Source organism: Sminthopsis crassicaudata, chromosome 3, assembly GCF_048593235.1.
Source record: "Sminthopsis crassicaudata isolate SCR6 chromosome 3, ASM4859323v1, whole genome shotgun sequence".
In the NCBI taxonomy this organism is placed as follows: domain Eukaryota; kingdom Metazoa; phylum Chordata; class Mammalia; order Dasyuromorphia; family Dasyuridae; genus Sminthopsis; species Sminthopsis crassicaudata.
In genome coordinates, this window is record NC_133619.1 from 148068700 (window position 1) to 148096675 (window position 27976).

A 27976-nucleotide genomic window follows, 5' to 3' on the forward strand; every position below is an offset into this window, starting at 1 on the left:
ATACAGTAACTTAAAAAGCTACGTAAGCCAGGAAGTCAGGAATAGCTGGATTCAAATGCTGTCTCAGATATTTGCTAGCTAAAAAACCAAGCACTTTAATATCTCCCTCAGTTTCCTCATCTTTAAAATGGGGATAATTGCTTTTACCTCACAGGAGTATTGTGAAGAACAAATTACATACATAGCACAAAGAGTGCTTGCAGATATGTAAAAATAAATGAATTATATCAGATGACCATCATGGTTCTTTGTAGCTCTAAACCCTTTAGTTCTTAAGAGAGGACTTACATACTTTTAATTACAGATAACTATGGATTACCAAATGGTGGAATAGGAGATTTGAGGTTTTGTAAAACCATAGCACACTAATCTCCAGAATCATTTTTTTCTAATCTTTGGAAGTTACCACCACGTATCAGGTCTGAGCAGCTGCAGGCTAGTCAGTCCTTGAAATGGCTGAGGTGAGGGGTGATCCATCCACCTGTATGAGGTGAATAGACACCTGGCAGACTTTCAACAAATCTCCTCAGCCTCCCTCTATCATAAAGCACACAGAAATGTAAACCTCCCTCTTAAAAGCAGAATTATACCATTGTTCTTAGAATTTTCCAGATTATTTCAGATCTATGTAACCAATGGAAAAGAAGGACTGCTTTACTAAGATTGAGACCCGAATGTATTATTCTTAACTGGCAACAGCGCTGACACTGTCCAAATCATTCAAACTTTATGCCAACTGAGCAGTTTACAGCCTACCCCAATCTTTGAGTTTAAACAGAAAATGTGATGTGAACTAGTTTAACCCCTTGAAAACTCTGGACATCTATACAGTCCTTCCCACCTCCCCATAATTTTATAAAAAAAATTTAATTGATGAATAAAAAATTATATTGTTAACAAAATAAATCCAGAGTGAAACAACAGCATGAACACATCTGCCAATTATGTACAGTAGCACTTGGATGAAGAAAAAAAGAAAAAAACAATAGCCTATACCTTAAAAACATGCTTGGCAAAGTAGTTACAATATATCTACTTCAGATAACGCCTACACTAATAATTTCTACAGCCTTTTAAAAATCACAATCTATACATGATTTGATACTGCATTGCCAAGCTAAAGTCAAATATACCTCTGTCAAATAATATCCTCAGAACTGAACATCGAATGGTTCTTTCAGAACAGTATTTTATTTGGTTGAAGTGTGAATGAATCAAACATGAGGAACTGGCAAGCGTCTGGTTCAGAGAACGAGTGGTTTCAAGGCAGTGCCAAGCTAAACAGGATGATCAACGCATTACATTGGTGCAACATTAATGGTTCTATGGTTTACAGATGCAGTTTCCAAGGGATGTGCCAGAAAATATGTAGAGTGACAATGAGTTTTGTTTTTTGTCTATTTTTTTCTCTCCCTCTCCCTTCCCCCTCTTTTTCCTTCTCTCCCTTCCTCCTTCCCTCCCTTCTCTTTCCTCTCCCTCTCCTTCTTCTCTCTCTAAAATGTAGGCACACAAAGCAGGGCATTTCATCTCATCTCTCTTACTTTTGGACACAAATGTGCTATTATATTATTATTATATACACAAATTACTACACAATGTCCATTGGTTATAATCACAATTTTGAAATGACCAAACAAGACAATGTATGGAACAGATGTTTGGCACCTAAAATTAAAAAATCCTTAATTTTGGCCCTTAAAAACCTGTTTCTTTCATTCAAGTGATATTAAGAATCAAATGAGACAATATACAGAAAGATCTTTGTGTAAATTTTAAATACTAAAATGGTAAGAATTGTTATTAATAATGAGTGACAAATTGCCTAGAAAGATGATCTCAAGATACCAAAGATGTCAGCAATCACCTCCAAACTTTTTAAGTCTGTGATTTGGGGCCATTGCACTAATTATGGTAGATGAAGGCAATATAATTGGACCATAAGACATAATGAATATGATAGATTCAGAGAAAACAAGGAAGAAGTGAGCATACTAGCAGAGACTAAAGTAAGCAAAGTTAGAAGGAACATTTTTATAATTATACTGTATGTATTCAGTCGTTTTCAGTCATGTCTGACTCTTTGTGACCCCATTTAGTGTTTTCTTTGCCATTCCTTTCTACATCTCATTTATGGATGAGGACCTTGAGGTAAAACAAGGTTAAGTGATGATCAGGCAGCTAGTAAATGTCTGAGGTGGGCTTTGAATTCAGGGGTGATAAGTCTTCCTGACTCCAAGTCTAGCACTCTATCCACTGAACCACCTGGACACCTTACGATGTAAAGATCAATGAATGAAAAATCATGCTATAATAATGAAGTACACTTCTTATCATTTGGCTGAGAAGAGCAACCAGAGGTGTTAAATGAGCCCTACATGTTCAAAAGCTGCCAAAGTGTTGCTTTGTTCAGGAAGGGCTCTTGTTGGATCAGGTAGGGAATCAGTGAGCAGTGATAGAGATGCAAAACAATGAAAAATTGAAAAGATAACATAAAAGAAAACAGGAGGAACAAACATGCCAGTCAAAATTACAAAATAAAATTGATCAAAACTTTACATGCTAACATTATTAATATTTTATGATAAAGTATGTTCAATAATGAAAGATTTATTATTTAATTATTATTATATTATTAACAAATTAACATTTAATGTTTAAATATTGAATTTTATATACCCTTAAAAGCTATTCAAACAGAAATTCACAATTTTATATGCAACATTCTTTTCCAATATTTTCTGAATGTAGAAATGTTCAAATTTATTAATATTTTCAAGTAAATTTAGGTTTTCACATTTGATTTTGGGGTACATTTTTATATTTGATATTTAACAATAGTTTATACTGACAAACTACTATTCTTCTATGTTGGTTGGGTGTCAGGATACATTATTTCTGAATGAAAGACAGGGTGCATGTTAGCTGCTTTTGTCTATAAGAATATGATTTTCATTAAATATCATACTTTTCTTTAAAAAATTGCCACAAAATTGTATATCATGGTGTAAGAATTACCTTGGATTCTTAGAGGTGATGTTTAAGACTTCTAAGTTCTAACATAAAGCCTAATAAAAATTAAATTGTTGTTGCTATTCTGATCAGTAACAATTTTATAAGCTTTTAAGGATAGGTATTTACTACCATTTATAGAAACAGAGGTAAATTATTTGATGCCTCTGGGGCCTGGTTTCTATTTCTTTAAATATGGTAGCTGGAATTGATGCTCTGTGGTCTATTACTAGTTATAGATTTATGATCTCAGCACCATAGAAATATAGAGTATAAAAATGAAAAAAAAAGATCAGAAATTGACCTTTTAGGATCCCAGATATGAAGGTGCAAAAAACCTCAGAGGCCATTTAATACAAACCCCTTCCTTTTATAAAGAGATCATAGGAATAGCAGTGGCAATTTAATCCATGTCCCCTAACTCTAAAGACAGTACTCCTTCCATCATAGTCTAACAATCAAGTCTTGCAGAGGAAGAATAAGGTAAAGAATGATTATGTGAGTGAACTAGTACCACAAAGAGCTGCTCAGTGGCGAAGTAGTAAATTATTAAGCTTTTGTGTTTCATTTGGATTTTCTCCTACAAAAGAAAACCTTTGACTTTGAAATACTTTAACAAAGCAGGTTATATGCAGTTAGTAGTTCATCAGTTTTAAATATTTAGTAAGCATACTAAGCTTCAATAGTACTGTCTAGCTTCAACAGCTGTATTTATTCTGTCTGATTTACCATTCCCAAAGTGCTTTAAAATAAAATTTACAGATTATAAGAACTAACCAAAAATCTCATTTTCTTTCCTTGCTGCTCTAAATGTATTTTGTGCCAAATGAAGTTTTGAAGTATCAAAATGTCCATCTGATAGAAATGCAGAAGGATTGCCTGGAATTAACTGGAGTGAACAAACCACAAAATGTCTCTAAAAACATCCCATGAATAAAATTTGAAGGCTCCACAATCTAAAACTGCCTTAGGTCAACTTTAACTTTCACTTGTGAAATTTTCCATTTTTCATGCTTTTGAAAGGGGTGAATACATAGAAGTTTTACATTTTTTTTTTTTTTTTACCATTTATTTATTTATTTTTTAGACGTTTCTACTGCTCCTAAGGAGAGAGAATATCTTCTTCCCTAGGATAAATCCCAAGCTCCATTTAAAACAACTAATTTTGCAAAATTTCAAAGTGTCTTTGTTTAATTGCACAACAAACTTCTGTAATATACTTCAGCCATATCATTTACAAACAAAATATGAACCAGATGTTTGGTGCTTATGTGAAAAATTGTGATCTTATTATAAAACCAAATTAAATTTAGAATGAACCCAGAATACTTTCAAACACTGCAAAAACATATTGGATCCTCCATTGTTTGGCCTGGCAATTCTTCTATTATTTACAGCAAGCAGGAGGAAAAAAAAAACTAGTCCACTTTAATGTAGAGTGGGATATGACAAATTTGGAATTATTTGAACATGTAGAGTTAAAAGAACATTTACATTCCCTTATGTGACTTAAGTCAAATGCAAGTTCAAAAGATCTCAGAGAGTAGAAAAGGAAAGCATTTTTTTTAAGTGTCAAAAACCTAAATGAATGATTTGTCATTCTCTTTTGGATAAAAATATTAAAATTTCTTTTAAAAATATATTAAAACACTTTTCTTAAAGGAGTGACATCTGCTTCATAACTTTGGTTAAAACATTTACAAAAAAAAAAGAGATATACTAATATTTACACAATTCTAGTACATGATATAAAGAGGTAATACTAAGCAATTCTCTTATTAGAGAGTTTTTTTTTGGGGGGGGTTGAAGAGGTCTAGAGAAAAAGAGATATACATATGTATAATTTTATAATGTATTTACATAATCATAGAAATTAATAGGGCATTAACTTGGAAATGAGTTTAAATCTAACTGAAAAACACTGTCTTTTACCTTGAGCTATCTATCATATGCTACAGGCAATTAACATTCTAAAATTTCAAACTGCAGAACTGTTATGCACCTGCATTATTACAGAGAGTTTTAGTCACAGGAAAATTCTCCCAACCTATGAAATCACATGGTCCAGCCAAAACTAAATAAAAATAATTAGCTAATATATAAATACATGTTTAATAAACAGATGCTGGAAAAGTCTCTGAAAAAGAACAATGTCCACTTATGTAATAAAAAACCTACAAAGAATGAGTACATATGGGTATGTTAAAATGTAAATTTAAAAAACTAAATATAAAAGCTAGCATTATATATGCAAAAAAGGAGGCACTAGAAGCTTCTTCAATAAATACAAGAGTAAAACAGGGATGTCTGTTTTAGGAGACATCATGGAAAGAAAAATCCTATTTAATTTAACTATAAAATTTAAATATATCTTGAAGTCAACCAACGCATGGCTGGATTGTCCCATTACTACCAAAATGAATTTAAAAATTAAATGATATACCAACCAATCACAGAAATACTAAAATTAGAAAAAAAATTCATTTGAAAGAACAAAAGATTTAGTCTATCAGAAGAAATAATGACACAAAAAAAAAGAATTGAGGGAAAATTGCATTTCTAGATCTTAAACTAAATTATAAAGAAGTAATTTGGTACTGGTTTAAAAAATAGAAAAACTGATCAATAGAATAGCCTTGATGAGGAATCAGAAATAAATTAACTTTATAACCATGTTTGATAAACTTGAAAATATAAATTACCCATGAAATAGCTCTCTACTTGACATGTTGCAAAAAAACAAAAAACAAAAAAACTAGAAAAAAGTATGGCAGAAAATAAGTTTAGGGGTAGCAACTGAATTCATATAAATAATAATCCAACATGTATACCTTACCTGAAAATAAGAGATAATAGCATTTTAAAAAAAAAAAAAAAAAAAGAGAAATGGATCACATGCTTCTCATAACTATGAATAGGGGATGAGTTCTTAACCAAGCAAGGTATAGAGGCAATTATAAAAGACAAAACTGATTATTTAGACTATAAGAAATTTAAAAGCTTTCACATGAACAAGGCTGATGGAACAAGGATAAGAAAGGAAGGAAGTTAACTGGGGAAAATTTTTTTTCTTTAATTACACATGGTCAAGATATACTGGAAACTAAAATAAATATTTATGATCAAAAATCCATTCCTCAAAGAGAAGTGGTCAAAATGTATGAACAAACCATTCTCAAAAAATTACAAACCACTGACAACAATATGAAAGAAAAGATATGACTAATAATTAGAGCTAAGCTGGTATTTATACTACTTTACAGTTAGCAAAGAGTTTTATGTATATTATTTGATCCTCACACCAATCCTGTGAGATTAATACTTTTTTAAAATCTCCATTGCAAGTATGAGGAGATTGAGTTTGAAAGAGATTAAGTGACTTTCCTAGGCTAGTAAGTGTCTAGAACAGGATTTGAACGTAGGTGTTTCTATCTTCACATCCCGCACTCTACAGAATCATTTAGCTACATCATTTTAAAAGAATGTTTCAAATCACTAATAAAGAAGAAAATACAAAAAAAAAAACCAAAAAAACCTGAGGGTACCAACTCACACTATCAAATGGCAAAGATGGCAAAAAAATAAAGAGAGTCATTAAAGTACTGTTGGAGCTGTGAACTGGTACAGCTATTCTGGAAAATAGTTGAGAATTATGCAGAGGAAGTGATTCAAACATCCATATTTTTTGACCCAGAGATTCCATTTGTAGATAATGAAGCACAAAAATATCAACAACTAAAGAAAAGCCCTTTTTGTTGTTCATTTGTTCAATCATATCTAAAACTCTTCATGACTGTAGACTCTGTTCTCCAAGGCTATTAGTTTGCCATTTATTTTTCCAACTTATTTTTACAAATAAGGAAACCAGAGTAAAAGGAGTTAAGTAACTTATCTGTGTCACACAGTTAATAAGTATCTGAGACTAGTTTTGAACCTAGGTCCTCCTGATTCCAGGTCTGGTGCTCTATTAATACCAAAATATTTAAAGTTGAATTTTTTATTGTAACAAAAAACTAGGAATAGTATATCAGTGGTCCTCAAACTTTTTTTAAATAGGGGGCCAGTTCACTGTCTCTCAGACTGTGGGAGGGCCGGACTATAGTAAAAACAAAAACTCATACTGTTACCGCCCCTCAGCCCATTTGCCATAACCCTGCAGACCGCATAAACGTCCTCAGAGGGCCGCATCTGGTGGGGGCCATGGTTTGAGAACCCCTGGTATAGATGTTCACTGCCTAGGAAATAGCTATATGGATGTAAATGAATGTCAGTGTAGTGCAAGAAATGATACAGGGAAGCATGGAAAGATTTATATGAAATTAAGCAAAGTGAAATATACAGAGAACTAAAAAAAATAATATAAAAAATGACTCCAACAATCAATGTAAAGGAAAAAGCAGCAGCAAAAAAAACTGAAATTGAATACTGCAAAATTATGACTATGCTCTGTCCCAAAGAAATATGAAAAGTCATCTTTCCAAATCCTTTACAGAAGTGGGGAATGCTACATATAATATTAAACAGTTTGGCATAATTGCTTAATTTTCTTCTTTTTAATTTATTGTTGCTATAAAATTTTAGATTATCCCTTTGATAATGATTAATTTTGTTTTTATCTGACAATAACTATAACTAGTGAAAATATAAGTATCCCCTTTTTTATATATTAGCAAAGTGGTAGATATTATACTCAAAATCAGGACTAGTGAATAGTTTGCCAACCATAAGCCATATGGTCTCTCAAGAATATGTAATATATAACTAAAAGATTTTTTTGAAGAAAATATCAATGATTTCTCTTTGGTGAAAAACTAAATGATATCATCATCATTGTAGTAGTTCACATATCAATCAACAGGGCTTTAAATATTACAAGAGTGCCAGAAAACCCTTTGTTACTAAGGGAGATAAATTTCTCACTTGACAAATTTTCTGATGCATGGATTATTTCCATTCATCTGGTCTAAAACAAAAGCTAGTCTACATCAGCAGAGAAAATTTCTTCCTAAGAGCTCCCTACCCCAATGAGATCACAGTTCTATTAAAAAGAAATACCTGGTCTAAAGATATAATGCTTTTGTATGAACATCACCATAGCTGATTACTAGATGGTTACTCTGATTACCCTAAATCATGCAGGTATTTCTTCTCATTAATTTACTAGTGTTGTAGCTCATTTATGTCATCAAGTGAATAACAGTCCCAATTATTTTACCTTTGTGCCAATAAATAATTAAATTTTATAGTGTTTTATAAGTACAAAGTGCTATATGTACATAGTAATCATAGCACCTCACAGAAATTGAAGGTTTATAAAACACTTTTAATTGTATTTAGCAGCAGCAATATCAGACTTATCACTCAGGAATATATTACTGGTTTCCTTTTCTTTGTGGAACTATGTCCAGAGTTTCCGCTAAAATTTGGCACCATTGTTACATAATTATGTCTACATTTACAGTTAACAAAGATTGGTGGAGCTCAGTCAACCAAATTAGACTTCCTCCAAACGTCTGCAGAAAGCAGAGGCATGAGGCCCGAGATAATAAACTATTGGGTCTCTCATAGGAAACAGATTTCATGAAGTCAGAACAATTCCTGAGCCCATTCTTAGGGTACTTGAATAATTTAAGACCTTAACTTTCAATTTATAAAGAAATTCCACCCCCTCCCCAAAACAAGACAATAGAAGAAAAGGTTTTATATCATTTGAGACTACTTATAAGAGTAAACATTTCCTTCTCATTATATTTTTGCATCTCTAATAATTTAAGGCAGACAAGAGACATTGAATCAACGATTCTGAATACTTTCACAAGAAAAGGAACAAGATATGTCTGTATCTGTGGATATTTGGTTTGTGAGAAAATACAAACTCACTTACTCAGTTACAGATGTTACCTCAAGTACCATTAGATATGTACAGAGTAAGCTTTAGAATTATTTGTTTCTGACAACTAGCTGTCATGCCCTAAACAATAGTTGGAAGTCTATGCCAGTCATAGAGTCTAAAGGGTGGTTTCCGTGAGTGATCTATCCCCAATCAATTTCTTTAGGATAAAATGGACACTGAGATCTTATTCTTAAAAGAATCCAAAACAGACATATAGGTTGAATATACTTTAAATCAGAGATGTCAAGTAATGAGTGGCTTGTGGGCTGCATGAGGCCTATAACACTGCCAAGCATAACGTGAATCAGATTAAAACATGATGAGGAAATATTTAACAAAATAAATAAAAAAGCAATAAAACAGATAATGTTAATATGCTATTTTCTAAGTCGACGTGTGACTCATGGGAGATCCTTATGTATGGGTTTGTGGCTCCCATTTCTATTTGACTACACTAAATTTCATTATTGTAAAAAGGTTATTCATAATACAATGTTGGCATATGGACAGTATTAAGACACAGGCACTATCCATTGGTTATCCTGTAAACTCAGTATGTTAGCAACTTTCATACCAACCCTGATTTCTTCAGAATTTTTTATCTGTTTATATACTTCTTTGAAGATACTTTTAAAATGCTTTTGTAAACTCCCTAGTTTGGAATGTGCTACAGCCTTACCTGTACCTTTTCATTGCTCTGTGTTTCCATATTTCCATATGAACTATCTTCAACTTCAATTCTAAATCTAGACTTCCTGTGAATATACTTGGTCTAGCCCATTCATAGTGTTTGATGCCTCCCTGTAAAATAACATACCACTAGACTGATGATATAAAAAATACAGGCCTTTGTTTCAGTAAGAAACTTGAATTCATTAATAGAATTGGCCCACTGTACATTACAATTTGGATTCCACTCACTGTCTAATGCAGATGCTTGTCCAAGACATATATTACAAGGGCAAGAAGCTCTCCAGGGTATATTACAAATTGAATAGTGCAGTCTGGAGGAATGATATTCCTCATTTACTTAACTTTTCCTACTTGCCTCCTTAGATTTGACTATTCTTGGGACTCCTGCCCACATATTCCACATCATTCCTTCCTCAGCCTTCCCTATTAATGGTGAAAAATCTGTCAAAAGAACAGAAAAAGATTGGCCCTTGGTACTATTAGATCCAAAAAAAGTTTTCTTACCCTATTTTAGTTGAAGAGCCTATGTTTCATAGTAAGATAAACTCCAACATTGAGGTAGGATTATGGAAGAGGGAATTTCTGATTGAAATTCTGTGACAATCCAATAAAATCTACTTCTAAGAGAAGACAGGGATACCATTCTTTGAAAAAAAAAATCCAGCCTTATGACCCACATACTTTCAATTGTCATTGGATTCTTCATGATATTTGGGAATGCAACCACATTTCCAAACTTAAAAGACACACACTCATATACAAAACACACATGCATGTGTGTTTAGTTTTAGATTTTTAAGAACAATGGAGTCAAGTCATTTGGATTCTAAAATTATGGTGCCAGATATGCTGAAAGAAATTTAAACTGCAGGGCAGCTAGATGGCACAGTAGATAGAGCACCAATCCTGAAGTCAGGAGGACCTGAGTTCAAATCTGACCTCAGACACTTAATACTTACTAGCTGTGTGATCTTGGCAAGTCACTTAACCCCAATTGCCTCAGCAAGGAAGGAAGGAAGGAAGGAAGGAAGGAAGGAAGGAAGGAAGGAAGGAAGGAAGGAAGGAAGGAAGGAAGAAAGAAAGAAAGAAAGAAAGAAAGTGCAATAAAATAAATAAAGACAAGAAAAGCAGGTGAGAATATTCACAAGAAGTCCAAGTTTAAGGTTACACAATTTTGAAGGGATCAATTCTCAAAGTATCTTGAAGAGGAAAAATTCAGAAAAAAAAAATGAAGAACCTTAGAGATAAAGAACATCCCTAACTATTAATCCATGCCCAATTCCCATGCATCAACATCAATTATGATAAGGTTATTAGAAACACATAGGTAGTCTTTTGAAAATTATATTTCACAGTAAGTCTTATTTCTACCATCATAAGTGAATGAGAAAGAGAACCTCCCCTGTTTGTTTTTTGACTTCAAAAAGACATTTATTCAGTAGAATAAAATAGCTGTAAAATCCCTCCTCTAACAAGATACCTCTTCCAAATATATGTATGTGTATATACATGCCTGTGTGTATATGAATGCATGAATATGTTACACCCGTATATTACAATATTCCTTAAGGTATATAGAAAAGAAATTTCATTATCAAATATAAATGATTGATATAAAGGATGTTAGGGTTTCTGTCTTAAGACTAACAATGACATGAATATTGTTAGTTAATAGTTAAAATGTATTACACTGCCTTTCAGAAAAGAAACAATTTAAGTTGACAGCATTTTTCTAAAAACACACACAAAAAGAGTGGGGGGAGTCATTATAAATTTTATTATGCTATGTAATAAAAAGCCAAATCATACGTAATAGAGTATAACATTCCCTGCTTTGGTTTGGAGTGATGGATCCTGTGTACAGAGATATATCTATGATTAAGTTTAAATGTATAGGTGTAGTTAGAATTGATTTCCCAAAAAAGAGTGTTGAGCACTAAGAGCTATGAAAAGAAGCTGATGAACTAAATTCCTACCACACCTAAAGGTTGTGACTCCATTTTTGGAAAAAGATGACCCGAAAGACCAGTGCTGAATAACTGTCAGAAAGCTTTCTAAATGAAAGCTAAAATTTTACTTTGGTACTTTGAAGTTTCATATTTGGGTGTGACCACTAAATGATCACCACTAAAATATATCCCATCTAAATCTTATCCAACTTTCTTAATAAATTCTCCACAGAATGTTTATCCAACATGTTAAATTGCTGAAATAAAAAATATCAAAAAGAAGTCCCTGTAGAATCACAAAATTATGGAGCCAGTTGGGGCTTTAAAATTTAGTTTATATATAATATAAAACAACCTAGATCTGGACGTCTCCTAACTTGGAGGACTGCTGATTTCAAGAATGCTATATCATTAGTGAATCCACACAAGTTGTTTCTGACTTTCTAGCTTCTATTGGCCTAGAAAGCCAAAAATTCCAATCAGTGGCACAGAATCATAGATTGAAAGGTGGAAGAGGCCTTCAAGGTTACTGGATGCAAGTCTCTCAAAACTGAAGGCCAAGGAAGTTAATAAATTAAGTGACTTTGCCAATGTCACACAGTGATTTTTTTTTTTTTTTTTGCACAGCTAATATCATAATGCAAAATTTGAATGCTGATTTTTGTGATTCTTTACAGCATATCATGCTGTAAATTTTATTGGTTTCTAGAAAATTAGTTAAGGTTTTAAAATTATCTTTTTTATTATTTCATTTAAAAAACAAAGGTGCTGGGGATGGGAGGCTAGAAGCATTCTAGTTACTCTAATCATAAGATTACTTATCTCAAATGTCAGCAACACAGACAAAGGGAAATGCCCTAATGAGTTTTTATGTATGTATGCAACAGGAAACAAACATAACAAACACGGTCACATTTGGTTAGAGACAATTGTCAGTTTGGAGAGAACCTAACAACTTGAGACTATAGGTTCACAGCTGAGAGAGATAAACTTGAACCTGCAGCCAGTAGACTCGGTTCTCATTGGAAGTCATCAGAGAACCAAGATGGGATGGGTTTTGCCCTGACAATCCAAGTGATGTCTCACTGAGGATACTTGTATGGTACCCACCTGAACCACAGAATTCCCCTCCTTTTTTAAGGTACCCTAACAGGGAATGGTCATACCCAATTCTCTTATAAAAGACTTATCATGCAAGTTTGTACATTTTCTGTAAGGTTGGCTGGGTGGCACAATGTATCCTGCCTTTGTGTTTCTGAGACAATGTGGTTCACTGGATAGTATCTCCATCTGTGTTTGTCTGTGGGTAACGAAGAATTGGTCTGAGATTGTCACAAATATTAAGAGTGATGAGTATCAAAGAGAGACAATAAACAGGCTACACCCACTCAAATCAACAAAGATTAAACACCTACTGTATCCAAGACACTATCAAATAAATCAAGCTCAGGCAGATAAACCAGAGGAATATCCACAAAGAATATCTTGTCTCATACTGAGGAGTGGAAATGGGGAAACCATTAAGTATGAAAAATATCAAAGTAAGCGATTACAGAAAAGTATGGCTCTGGGGTGCCCCCTGTCCCTGTAATCGAGGGAGGACACCAGGAAAGAAATTCCCCTGGAAGTTGCTAAAATTTGCAATCTGTTTTTGTATCTACCGCTATACAGTGATACACAAGATTCATATATATATATATATATATATGTTCACTGGAAAGCTCACATTTGGATAGCACGTTAGTAGTACAAACATCTTAACATAGAAAAATATCACAAAATACTTAATATATATGACTAATCTTACTCCCATAACTCTTGATGAATATTGGAAAAGATGCAAAAGAGAAAGTAGATCTTTCCCCTCTCCGATCAACGAGTCTACAGCAAACATAAAAATCTACATATATGCTAGTCTTTTTTTACTAAATAACAGGCACAATACTGTGCAGAGTAAAAATAATCATGTTGGTGAAAGTTGTGGAGTTTATTTCAGTGAAAACTGCAATTAATTGTGTAGTTTTTTAAACTTTAGAATTATGATCAGTAGTCTTATTGATATGATTACTCTCCAGTTTCAAAATAATTGAATTCATGAGAAACAAAAAAATATTTTTCTATAACTACCAATCAAGAATTATAGTGCATTTAAATTGAACAACTTCCTGTATACTAATTATCTACTCATAATATTAATATAATAATAACAACTAATTATCTACTATAATACTCAAATACTCAGAAATTTTATTTCTTTACACTTTTTTTCTTGTTAAAATTAGATGTTAAATGTTTTAAGTGAAAACAATGCTATGTATATTGTCAAATCTCCAAACTTTTTGGAGTCTCAAACACCACCCTCTTAACTAACTTTTCAAACTATAAAAATGATTAAATGATGAATTGCTATATTCACCAAAATAGGAAGTAAAATAGAATTTCAAAAAATCTGGGAATTGTCAAAAAAGACAAAAGTAAAAGTTCCTTGTTCATTGGGATATCTGGTATTTGGTACTGTATTAAGATTAATCAACCTAAATACAATCTAATTTTTAAAAGTAGGTCATCAAATAGTGATAAATACATTTCATCAGGTTAAGTTACATATCAATATAAGTTGATGGTTAACTCTGAAGTTTAATCTTGTGTGTGTGTGTGTGTGTGTGTGTGTGTGTTTTATAAGAAAGAAAATCATGTCTATTTTGCAGCCACTGGGAGGCAAGAAAATGAAAAGAAAAAAATCCTACTTCCTAGCTTATTAGTTTTTAAATTATTATTATTTCTAACTATGCATAGACTTCTCTAAACATAAATTTCTATCTTTCCTTTGGCATGTTATAGATATGGGTGGTGAGCATTTTTTTGTCAACTACAAATATAGGGCCTTTCTTCATTATCAACTGTGAGTTCAATATTATTAAATAGGAAGAAAAGATTAACATATGATATTAGATTCCTCAGAAACGGTGCAATATTTACCAACTATGAACTGCTCCTAAAATAATCAGCTTTATAAAGATGACTGATAAAATAACAATAGTATTCAAACACATTCGACTCCATAACTATTTAAACTAATAACAAAGGCTTTTATGATATTAATAGCAGTAAATGAGCAACTCCCATAAAATATCATTTCATATCACACCCTGATAAGGGTTTAAAGTACATATGATCATTGTTATGTGAAAAAACATTAAGGTTTTTTATGTGTGTCAACCAAACAGGTTTTAATTACCACACCTACTTCAGCTATTAGCTGTTCCATTCAAACCTAAACATAATATTTATGTGTCTGTTGAGAATCATGATGATTGATGCAATCTTTTGTGTGATTGTCTTTACAGTCACTTGCATCTGTTATTAATAACAAGGAAAAATGAAAAGGGAATGTATGTTTTTATTTTGCAACAAAGCCTTTTCCTATGATGACTAATTTCTTCCTTAGAACACAAAAAGGCTCTTAAACAAACTTATGGACTTATGAATAAGTTTGTGAAAATGTGGCCTCCACAAAAACAAAGGTACTTAAGGCAGTATCAGAAACAATCAAGTCAAGATAAGTACATTAAAAAGCTGCCAAATTTTGTTAAGCCCCTTATTTTTGATTTATTCATACCTTATTTTCTCAAAACGAAGAAAAGGCATACATTCTCTTCCCCGTGGACATATCCTCTTGCTCTGACGGTAAAGGAAACATACAAGGGATTTGGCACGAATGGGCATCTTAACACTTTTCCAATATTACTACTGAATATTTATGTTGATGACGAATGAGGACACAAATGAAACATTCTACCATGAAGCCTTTCCTTGTAAATTGACTAAATGATGCTATGTCAAAACAACACCTACCATAAATCAAAGATTTTTAAGACCAGTATTTCTTGTTTCAACATGTTACCTGTTCAGCAGAATCACTAGTGTGAACAAGAATAGATTAATGTACACTAAGGAGAGCTATCTTACCATCCAAATAATATAACCATAATTTAACAGCCCTATTATCGTTAAATTAATTTTGACAGTACTGAAATATTATGTGTTAAAAAATACATACATTTCATAATAAGTTCAGTGGTCATTTAGACAAGATTAAAAAAAATAATAGTTGGGGATCACTAAAATTGTTTCCATGCTAATGTAATATGAAATAGAGCATTGGCTTTGTACCCAGGAAACCTGAGTTATAAAATCCAGTACTGCTACTTAACAACCTTACGATCTTATACAAGTTAACTAACTAACTTCTCAAGGACTCAATTTCTTTAAATAATGAAACGAAAGATTTGGATTAGATGATCTATAATGTTCCTTTTATCTCTAAATATATGATCCTATAATCTTCTGTAAAATGTTACTTTTTAAAATAGTATGCAATGGGCAATCTCATTTTATGTCTCCATTATGTTTTTAATTTTCCCATTACCCTATCTGGGAAGAGTCTAATGTAGATCCTAAAGTAGACTCTAAAGAAGCCTTCCAGCATTCAAAGCACATAAATCTCAATTTAGAATTTTTAAGAAACCTATGGAGATAAAATTTTTCCACTGAAAAGCTGGAATAGAAATCTTAGGAAGAAAAGCAGTTATTATTGGGATTTTCTGTTGCTAATTAATTAACTGACATTTCTGTTTCATAAAAGTCTAAAACTTGTCATTCTGATTCAATACCTTAATCTACAAACATGAAGCCAAAACAAGTCTTCATGAAAATATCTTAGGTAAGAAAAAGATAAAAATTCTCTCATGATTACAGATTTTTGAAATAGCATGTAACATATGCATTTGGACATAAATACAAAAAAAATCAATATTACAATAATATACTCGATTTAATAAAAGAAATTCCTATGTAATAGGAATAGGACAATAAGAGTTACCTAAGAATTTAATTTTTTAATTGGGAAAATACAATGATGCTGAGAAATGCATTGATAAATGTACTAATCCAAAATTTTTTACAAATTTAAGAAGTAAGGTTTAAAATACTTAAAAGGAATTTGGTTATTATAGTTCTATGAAAAGATGTCTGTGAGGAAAAAAAAAATAGATCATGCTGCCCTCTTGTGCCAGATGGAAAAAACAAAAAAGGATTTTATTTATACAAGTTTAAAAAAAAAATCTACATATGAAACACAAAATGTCCTTAATTTTTGGATGAGTTGTTGATAGTCATGCTATCTACTTATTAAAATTCTAAGAAAACTGAATAGAAAGAAATTTAATGAGAACAAGAGTAATGTAAGAAAGAGTCAAAAACACCTGTATCTAGGCCCAGCTATGTGATTTTGAGCAAAACTTTTGGTCTGTTATGGCCTTGATAATTCATCTTTAAAATCAAAAGGTTAGACTACCAGATATATTAGGAATCACTCAGTTTGCTGACTAGAAAAAAAAAGCCTATTTGTAAGTATGCAACATAGCCCAGTGAAAATAATAAAATTTAATTTTAGAATTAAATGTTGTGTATTTTCAAAGACCGGAATTCAAATCCTGACTGCTTCATAATACCTGTCTCACAGTCTCAATAAAAACAATGTACCATCAATTTTATTATTCAGTGCAATCTAGAATTTCATTTAAGAATGAAGCAACTAGTCAATTATAAAAATGGCAGAGGGCAGTAGAAGAGGAGTGTTTTTGCTATTTACTTACATAAATTTTGTTTCTGACTTTTCTTAAGATACAAAAAATACTGTGCCAATGGATACTAATAAGAAACTTATGAAAGAAATTAAGGGAAAAATACATGTACAATTGTGAGTTCACTAGTTGATTTCAGCTTAATTTCATACCAATAATTTTATTATTTTATTATGTTATGAAATATCATAAAACAAAGGAGTTGGGGAGAATTTAATTGTTCAGAAACTAAAAGAAAAGATGTTAATAAGTATTAAAGTGGATACAGATTTTGCAAACATTTGAGTTAGTAATAAATAAACATGTAGAAAAGGGAAGCCAAAAGTAAGAAGCCAGCCCACATAATTATTAAAGGCAGACCATTGGGATAAGGCATTCCATTTTCCAAATGTTCTTTTAATTTCCTAAGGTTCTTTTAATGAAAAATAGTGATCTGTCCTCTCATTCAGGCTTAAGTTCCCTAATTTCACTAAAAAAAAAAAAAAAAAAAAAAAAAAAAAAAGACATTGAGTTTTCTCTGCCTTAGGGATAGAGAGGAAAAATCAGTACTGGGGGGTAGAAGTTGCTTCAACGCTCTTTATGCACCCTTTCCCTCTAAGCTCTCCATTCACTTGCCACATACAGTGTCCTGCACATTCTGTAATCCCATTCCTCAAGGCTAGGCCAGCTGTGCAAAGTCAAATTAGGTGCATGCCCTATTTTATCTGGGCATGAGTCCTAGAGTATAGCTAAAATTCCTCTATTAAGAAATTAAATAGGAAATGATAGGTTCAAAAATTAAGATCTGTTTACAGATCAGAGCCCAAGGAAAGATCTATTGTTTTGGAAAACTGAATGTCTAGGAAAGTTTAAATGAAACTGGGAGCAGGTGATCAAAGAAAATAAAGAAGTATCAATGAATCTATGATTTTCTAATTGTTTGTGAAAGGCATGGTTTTGAAATAATAATAGTAATTTCAAACAAAAGTTTTAATACTTAATTAAGACCAAGGATCTCCATCTTTTGACTGAAAAGAGTTACTCTTCAAGTTGAAATAGTAAATATATACCGATTTAGGGCAAGATCCTGCTGTATAGATGGATACCAAAATCCTGTGGTTCTGGGAAATTTGTTTTTTCCATTGAAAACATCATCACACTTCATACTATCAAGCAGAATTAAGAGTAAGTTTCTTCATCCCAATAAGATAGTAAACACTGTTGTTATGTTGCCTATCTTGTATATTGTCCTTTCTAGAAGCTGGGATGATTCTAGTGAATGTTTTAGAAATGATCAGACCACGCCTAATCATATAGGTAGATAGATGGTACAATGAATAGAACAATGAACTTGAAGTGAGAAAAATCTAGAGTTCAAATGCTGTCTCACACACCTTCTAGATAGGATATATAATAATATAAATTAATATTTATGTAAATGATAATATAAATTATTATTTATGTAAATAATAAAAGACAATTCTTCCAAGGGTCGAGACTTAATCAATGAAACCTTCTGCCAAGAACACCATAACAAAAATATAGTAACAACAAGCTCGTTCACAATTGAATATTTTTTAAAATCAAGTTATAAATTCATTGTCATTCATAACAAATAGCAAATATGATGTTTGACTTACCAATTGGATTTCTATCAAAGAACAATATTGGTGCTTTCAAAATGGATTCAAACATTTTGTTGTGTAAATTTTGTGAAGCATTCACAAGAACGTAGAACACCAAGAGACATCTTCCTATTCCAAAGAGAACTGTAGCTGCCGTTAATCCTAAAATTAAAGACATAAACATGCTTAGAGAAAATTTGTGTATTTTTGCAAACATTTCTAAAAAATACTTTTGGTTAGTTCAGAAAAACATTATTTAATTCATTCTGTGACATTTTAGGACCTTGAAACAGTGTTCTGTGGAACCAAATGTCATTTGAATGAGAAGTGACATAACAAATGACTTTGTTGTATGAAATGACAATACATAGCAACCCCGGACAGAATTGTGCTAAAAATCAAAATTTCTTTATTTTATGATATTCATCATGTATCAATTCCCAAAATAACATTCATTTTTCTAAAGGGGAATACTTCATCAAGTCCCCTCTTTCTGAATATCAAATTGAATAAATACTTGGTGGTATGATAATAACATGGGGGGAAAAAAAACCAAGATTAAAGGATTTGTTTTTCCATTTAAAGTGCAAGTGTAATATATTATAAACAGGCTTATTACAACAAAAAAACTACTGTCAAATATGAGTTAAATTATAATTTAATCTGATCTTTCAGACAAATATTAGCTATTTCAGTTTCTGAGTTTATTTTTCAAATAAGGATTAACAATAATATACAAAATTATAGTACATTTATTTATAAAGTTTAAACAATTATATATTTGATCTATATGCTTATGATGCACTCATAAATTAAAATATCTTAAAACATCTTTCTCTTTTTTCATATTATGAATTTTCATAGCTAAGTAGAAGACCAACAAAATTAAGCAGCACATAAATACTATAAAATATAATTTTTATTTCATGCCATTATATGACTTTTTTCCTGCATACTTTGGATCTTTTTTCATATTCTTTTTTCATATTATAAATAATATATACACATGTATGTGTATATGTATTATGAAAAAAAGATATATGTATATATATACATATATATATGTATATATATATATATATATATATACACACACACACACACACATTTGTTTAGAAATTCAAAAAATATATCTGGATAAACTTTTGGCAAAAACTGGTCTTTTCTGGAAAAACCTGAAAGGATGGGAGTGAGACTCCTGTGTCGTATACACATATGCTAAGGCATATGCCTTTACCAAAACAAGATGTATGTTAATAGAGTGAGGCAAATTTTAAATAAATCAAACAGTTGGAAAGGTGATAACATTGTGATCTGTTGGTAAGAAAGAGAAGGAAGCCAATATTCCTAGACACAGGATTTTCCCCCCCACTTAGCTTCCCTCTTAAGTAATTATTGAAGCCCAAGAGATGTGCAGTTCAGAGCTATGAGCTTTGCATACCTGTGAGGAAATAATACTTTTTATTTTGGTTACTTTGCTTCCAGAGGATTGCATCCAAGTTAAATAAAAGCCAAGGTTTACTTAAACAGAATTGGAACAATCTGAACGACAGGGTGGGGATCCGTTTCTAATCCCACTTGCCCATCCATATAATGATATAAGATTTAGCTAAAGCAACCTATTAGGAGAGACAATAGCCACAAATTTACAGTGGCTGACTTTCTGAATGCTCAATCCTGGTTTACCTTCCAAAATCCAGTACAGAGCAAATTAAGAGTCTTCATTCAACCTCTTTCTTCTAGTAGGTTTTTAAAATAATTATTCCAATTAATTCAGTCAGTAAATGAGACTCAGGCTGCTAATCTGTTAAGACATTGCTGAATTACTCCTGAAAAACCTATTTACTCCAACTGGCTCATTGTGTGCACCTCAGACTTTCATGTAATAGAGCAAATGATTAAAATTTTACCTGCATAAATTCCTAAATACCAGTTAAGATCTAGCTCCTTGGTTTCATTTCCTTTGATTCCATTTACAGTGACATTCAATTTGTTCTGTTCATTTGCCCTATAGGAATGAGAGAGAAAAACAAATAAATAAATAAATAAATAAACCTACTGTTATAAACTGTGTAAATAAGAAGATATTTGTGAATCATATGGAAAGAAGAAAATTAACCCAAAACTGAGACTTAAATATTTAATGTTGACTAATTTGCCTTTAATTACATATATTCAGATGTACATCCATTTTATATTTTCAATTTAAATCATGATTTTCAATTCTAAAAATAGTCTTATATTCATGGAGGTATGGATCACACATGGATAGAGTCTATTATGGGTCACACTCCACCAGCAACAACTCTAATTTTTCCACAGGTAAACTAAGTAAGGATTAGATGAGAAGGTTGAACAAACCCTACCTCAGCCCCTAACTCCTCTGAACAGTAAGGATATTATGGATTTTACAGTAATGCAGTAACTCACCAGTAAGAAAGCCACCAATCCTGGAGGATGTATGCAACCTTGAATACAAAAATCAAACACCAAAGTTAGTTCTTCTCTAAAAATCTCATCCTTAAAGTACCTCTTCTATGAAATCCCAATAGTCTCCTTCCCAACAGCATGATGTTGAACTGATGTTTTTACCAAATAAGAATGAGAAAATTATTTTTATTATTTAAAAATATTAAAGTAAAAAATTATTTTTTAAATTTAGATATTAAATTTGGTTTAATGCAAAAAAATAGGCACAGACATAGACATATTCTTCTAACAACACACACAAAAAAAAACTAGAGATAAATTTGTAAAATACAAAATCGTCCATGAGGACCAAAGCATACACAACAACTCTCTTACTGACCTGTGCCAAAATGTTTAGAAGTACAAGCAAAACAATGATAAAGCAATTCGCTCCAGCTGCAAAAATAATTCCGGTAGGACTTAAAACTTATTGTTCCTTCAGTACGATGCTCTTCAGGTAGGGCAACAGGTATATCCTCAGTCTATGGGGGGAGGGTTTAAAAATAATAAATATATAAATATGATGAAGAATAAATAAAAGTTTAGAAGAATAAACAGAAGATAAAATCAGAATGAGGGAAGGAATGTGCAGCATAAAATGAAACACACAAAGATAAAGGCAGCATCTGAAAGTAAAATATTTGGTATGGTACTAGATATTGTGCTGTCAGAGAGGCTGACTTCAAATCCCAAAATCCCATGCTGATTTCTGCTATTATTTTGATGAGAAGGAAAAAAGGAGAACTAATCTGGGAACACTGGAAACTTGATGGCCTTTGAAATTTGATGTAAGGAAATGTTTCCTAACAATTCTAGTTATTCCAACCTGGAATGAGCTACCACAGCGAGGGGAATGGAGACCTCATTGGAGATCATCAGATCGCCAATCCTCCAATCTCTAAAGCTGCAGGACCACTGGTTTATGCCAAAAAAGGGATTCTTTCTAAAGTAAAATTAGAAACAGATGATCTCTGATGTTCTGAGGCTTTTGAAATAATTTAATGGTCTTAACTAAGTCTCTAGAATTCCATAAAATGGGGAAGATAAAATATTGTCTAAGGTCTAAATTCTATGAGCCTTACTTTTTGGGGTGCTTTAGTGAAATAATGAATTCCTTATCAGGTAATAGTGAGAATATTAATCATAACACTAATTTGTAGATAGGTAATCAACCATATGGAATATATCTAGGTAACACCTATTCATTCCTTCTACAAATAACTAAGTAAAAAAGAAGGAAGCATTTGGTAAGGCTCTCTATCATTTGGTGAGCTCTATACTTAGAATAGTACAGGAAAAAAAAAGATGGATGTATAAGAAAAGATAGCTTAAACACTTAGCAAATTATAGAAAAGTTAGATGACTGAAGGGATGAATTATTATTAAGTCGGATTAGATGGGTAAAGTTTGTGGAAGAGGAAAATCTTGAAAGAAATAATAGTCATAGAGGCAAACAGGAGATAGAAGAGCATTTCAGATTTTGGAAACAATGTGAGGAGATATTTGAAGGATGAAAAAAGTTAGATAGGTTGTGGGAAGGAATAAAAGCAATCTGGGCCAGATTAGAGAAATATGAAGTTGGATACAATCATATAAAAAGGGCTAATTTAAGAGGTGAAAAACTAGACTGAGATGTTCAAGTGTGTTCTAAAAGGCATCAGAAAATTTATTTTATAATCAAGTCCACTTTCAATTTTTTTCCATTTTCATTTATTTGTGGCCAACTTTGTTTTTAAAAACTTTTTGATTAAAGTTACTAACTAGAATAATATTTCCATTAACAATCTTATTTATTGTTATTCTAATCTGTGATTTGTATTGTAGCCCTTTCAAAATAAACATCTATATCTTACATTATGGGGATTGTTTGAATCAGAAAGATATCACTGATTAAGAGATTATCATGTTCTTTGCTACTAAGTAGCAGTGGAATCTCTGGGTTAAAGAGTATGGTATAGATACTTAAATCCCATTCTTCTCATAATTTTGAAATGCTTTTCAGACAAATTCACAACTGAATTAAAAAGTACATTAATCTTGTTCTTCAATGACAACTATTCCTATTTTTTGTCATTTTTGACAGACCACTTTGATGAAAAATGTAAACTGACAAATGCTGTATATATACAATTCATAGCAGCATCTTTTTCTGATATCAAAGAATTGCATGGTCTTTGGGGAGATGAACTATAGTGACATGAATGTAATGGAACATTACTGAGTTATAAAGAAACAATAAACATGAATAGAGAGAAACATGGAAATATTTGTGTGAATATAGACAATGTTCAGTAAACATAATTGGAAAAATAATATATACAATAACTATAATAATGCAAAAATAAATAATACCAGACAATAGAAACAGACTGTTATTAATAATGACTAAGCTTGACCTCAAAGAAGAGATATGAGAAAAAAACTTCCCACCTCTGAAAAATTAGGGTCAATAGGTATGGAATAATTTATATACAACTTCTTTGATTTTTGTTTGTGAGTCTATTAACTTTTTTTTTCTTTCTTCTATTACGTATTATACAGGATAGCTATCTGGAAGGGACTAGGGTGGAAAATATAAGTGATATAAAATCAAATATCAAGAAATTTTTATTTTAAATGAGAGTAGTTAAAACTGCTATTTTATAACACTCTGCAATATTATATTATTAGCTGTCTTCCAAAAAAACCTGGAAAAGGGGGGGGGGAAATGAAGCAAAAAAGGAAAGGACAAGATAGCTATATAAAATTCTGAATAAACGTTTCAAAATGAATAACAAATTTAAGTAGAGAGCAATAGGGGAATACTAAGGAAATGGGACAGAGTACCAAGAAACTTGCTAAGACAGTATACAAGAAACAAAATTTTGTAAATCACAGATAAATGTACAAATAATTAAGTTCAAAACTGCTGAAGAAAATGTAAGTACAGCAAAGAATAGAGATAAATATTTGGCCATAATCAATCATAGAAGACTTCTTAGGAAAAATGTGGCTTTAATATTTGGTTGGAAGCATACTACAAATTTCTGATGATAGATAATTTGATTATTCAAAAGAATAATTTTGCAAACAAATGCTCCCAAGTCCAATGTAAATAATATATGTGGGAATATGTATGTGATATTCTTTGACTATAGCATGGTAAATAAGTTAGTTCAACTACCTCACCGTAAAGATGTTTACTGACTTTGTAGTTTATTGTTGTTGTATATGTAGCGTTTTTGAGATTATTTTGAAAATTATAAAAAAAGTATTGTAGAAATGTGAGTTGCTATTATTGTTATTGTGAATGGTATACATTCATAATTGACATGGTATATACAAATATATAGATTTGCAAATAAATGGAGGATGAGTAGAGAGGGGCTAGATAGATATACAGATGGTGGATGGGTTGAGATAGATAAGTAGACAGAAGATTGATAGATAGATATACATGTACATGTAAAAACAGTTTTGGCATTTGGGTAAAATAGCATGGATCTACTGGTCCCACAAGAGGGCAGAAGAATACTTAAACTTATAGGCAGGAGACAAAAATGAAAAATGATGTGCTAAGGAATGCTCCCTACCAATGTATCTTGGGTAACAAAAGGAGCTAGCGTTGAGCTAAGAATTTTGAATCAAGTTATCTTCTATAAGAAGAAGGATAACTTTTTTTCACTTAACAAGATTTTTCCTTTTTAGGCATGAAATCCAATTTCTCATTTGTTTTAATTGATGGCAAACCTCTCAGAATTGACTTTTTAAAAAATATGACTTGAACAAAGAAGATGGCAACAATCTGAATTTATAAAGTATTAGATAATCTGAGAACAAAAACCAAACCCAAAACTTTAGGTTTTTTTTTTTGTTTTTTTTTTTAATTAAAGTTTGATCAAGGAGTAAGCTAACTTTTCAAGATTCTACTTCAATCTGATCTCCAAGGTCCTGTATTGAACTACTTCAGGTTACAAGATTTGCAGAGCTGACATGGACTCCATGATAATGGAAGAGCCAGGCCCACACATGTTCATTGCCAATACAATCGTTCCCTCTCCCATTCCTATAGTTCTATCAAAGGAAAGCTCTAGAGCTCTACAGACAATGAGAGAAAACTTGAAACTAAGGAACATATTGTGGGAAAAAGTGAAGTGTCAGCAAGAAGAGAGTGATAAAGGAGGCAGACAGTGAGCTGTGCCAGTTTAACTGATGATCTGATATCCAAGAATTCCAGGTACAGATAAATGAGTGAGCATATGTGCAGATTAGCTCGAGTTTATCAGACAACTCACCGCTAGTGGCTCAGCAGGGCCTTCTTTCAATGAATGCTTGGAGGATTGCTGGGACCACACAGAAGACTCTGAGAAGGAGCGATCCCTCAGGATGGGAACTTCTGGTACTTGAGATTGATCTACTTCTTCATTTTCTTTCTTTAAAAGTGAACCAAAATCTATTCCAGATTTTTGGAACTCAGTGTAAGTACCTTTTTCCATCACGTTCCCCTAAAATTACAAATAAAAAAGACCAGATCTTAAGAGAAGTATATTTATATTTGTTTCTTCTACCAAAAGATATTGTCAACAACACAGCTCTGTTCTCCAGAAAAAAGGCTTTCACTTCTAGAACATCAATTCCAGGCAAATATTTAGGATAGCAATTATTATAGGTCTAGAACTATGATAAGCACTATGGGAAAAAGAAAGGAAGTGGTAAACATAGGTTAAAAAAAATTAGATAATTTAGATAATTCAAGGTAATACAGGATAAAATACTCAAATGACTACACCAGAATAATGGGCTCAAAATATAGACTGATTTGATTAAATGCAATAATAATGTCTTATACACCAATGTACTCAAATTGTAAGCACTAAGTGGTATACAAAAGTGTGACATGATGGATATGATATTTTAACTTAAAGGTAGGAAGACCTCAGTTCAAATTTTTACTCAGACACTTATAAATTTCATGATTCCTGGGCAAGTCATTTAATCTCAGGGTCTAAGTTTTTCATCTGTAAAGTTGAGGGGGTTGGAATTATTAATCTAGCTCTTAATGATAGTGGAAGGAACTCATAATCTACTTGGAGAGAAAAGATATCAAATGCTATGAGCATTCAGGAAAGGAAGAGTCCCATGTGAACTGAAATTTCTGGAGAAGTAAGGGCTCAAGGAGAAAGGGTAGTTATGCTAGATTAGTGGGAAAACAGAGGTAAATAGTGGGACAATCAAGACAGAGAATATGGTGCTGAGGGAGGAATAAGCACAATATTTGTGACACAATTGTTTTCAACATTTAAAAGTGTCTGTTCTGAGCATTTGATTATGGTAGTAGAAACATTCTACTTGTAACAAAAATACCAGATTACATTTACAAAATACTTTGTGGTTACAAAGACTTTTATAACATTGTCTCATTAAATTTTTATAAAAACATCATTTTTACAAATAAGAATACCATGAATCAGAGACTGATAGTGTCACTTATCTGTGTTCCCCATTGTGTTCCTAACAATAGACCTACTAAGTTTCAGAGAGAACTCAAACCCAGGGACATCAACTTCCAAATCCAGTGTTCTTTTCACTTTCTTTAAATTTGTAAATTGCTTCATGTACTTGGAAAAATAAAATACTATTAAATTAAAAAAAATAAATTTATAAATTGTTCTATAACCTTCATATATATATATATATATATATATATATATATGTATATATATATATATATATATATATATATGTATATATATATATACATTTTAAAGTGTCAATGTGATAGTGAGAGTACCCATGCTCAAGGCTAGCAGCTTAATGGAAAATAACCGAAAGAATGATAGATCTGTCATTGAAAGACATGTGTTCAAATCCAGTTAGGTGATCTTGGACAACCAGTGCATCTTTTGGGAATTCACTTTCCTTATCTATAAAATTATTAAAGCTCCTAAGCATCTAAAGCAGATAATAAATAATACCAGTGTTTGAAATACAAATGTAAAGGATTGAAAAAAATCAAGGTAAATACATGTGAAAAATGTTCCTAATCTATTACACTTATGGACCACATTCTTTTTTTTATGATAGAACAGAACCCAGTTCTAATTAAAGATAAGAAATCCTGTTCAAAAAGTGATGTAGAAAAGTTAAACCTCATGGCATAGGCACTGTATCATTTCACGGAGCATCTTTGCTGAGGGAAAAATTGGAGTCAGTGATTGTAAATATGTCATCACTTCAGAAAAAGCAAATTTGACTGTGGAGTTGATGAAACCTCCAAATCAAATTTGGTTCAATAATTCTTCAGGGAAATGGCTAGCTAATTCCCAATTATGAAAGCAAATATTTTGACTTAAAATAACCTGTAAAAATTAATAAAATTTCTTTTTTTCTTTTAAATGTACTGACATCTAATATAATTAATTTGTAATTGACATTTAAACTATAGCTACATCAGTTTATAAACATTATCTCACTTGAACCTTGTTAGAATCCTGCAAGGCTATTATTGATATTTTCCACAGTTTATACATTAGAAAACTAAATCTAAGGAAGATTATCCATTATTATGCAGCTAGTATTAGAAGAGACTTAAACTAAAGGTGTTCTTTTTAAAATTTAACAATATTTTATTTTTCCAATTACATATAAAGATAGTTTTCAACATTCAATTTTATAAGATTTTTGAGTTTCAAATTTTTCTACTCCCTCTCTTACCTCTCCCATCTCCAATATAGT

General features: G+C 31.6%; 1 protein-coding gene across 1 annotated transcript in view; it reads right to left on the reverse strand.

The window, feature by feature from the left end:
* The window catches only part of ABCC4 (ATP binding cassette subfamily C member 4 (PEL blood group)), a 270694-nt gene that overhangs the window by 123862 nt on the left and 118856 nt on the right, over nucleotides 1-27976 (reverse strand). Inside the window, 6 exon segments of the mRNA XM_074299360.1 lie at nucleotides 18809-18955; nucleotides 20704-20801; nucleotides 21224-21261; nucleotides 21603-21665; nucleotides 21667-21744; nucleotides 25537-25746. Of these exon segments, the coding sequence (XP_074155461.1) occupies nucleotides 18809-18955; nucleotides 20704-20801; nucleotides 21224-21261; nucleotides 21603-21665; nucleotides 21667-21744; nucleotides 25537-25746 (634 nt within the window).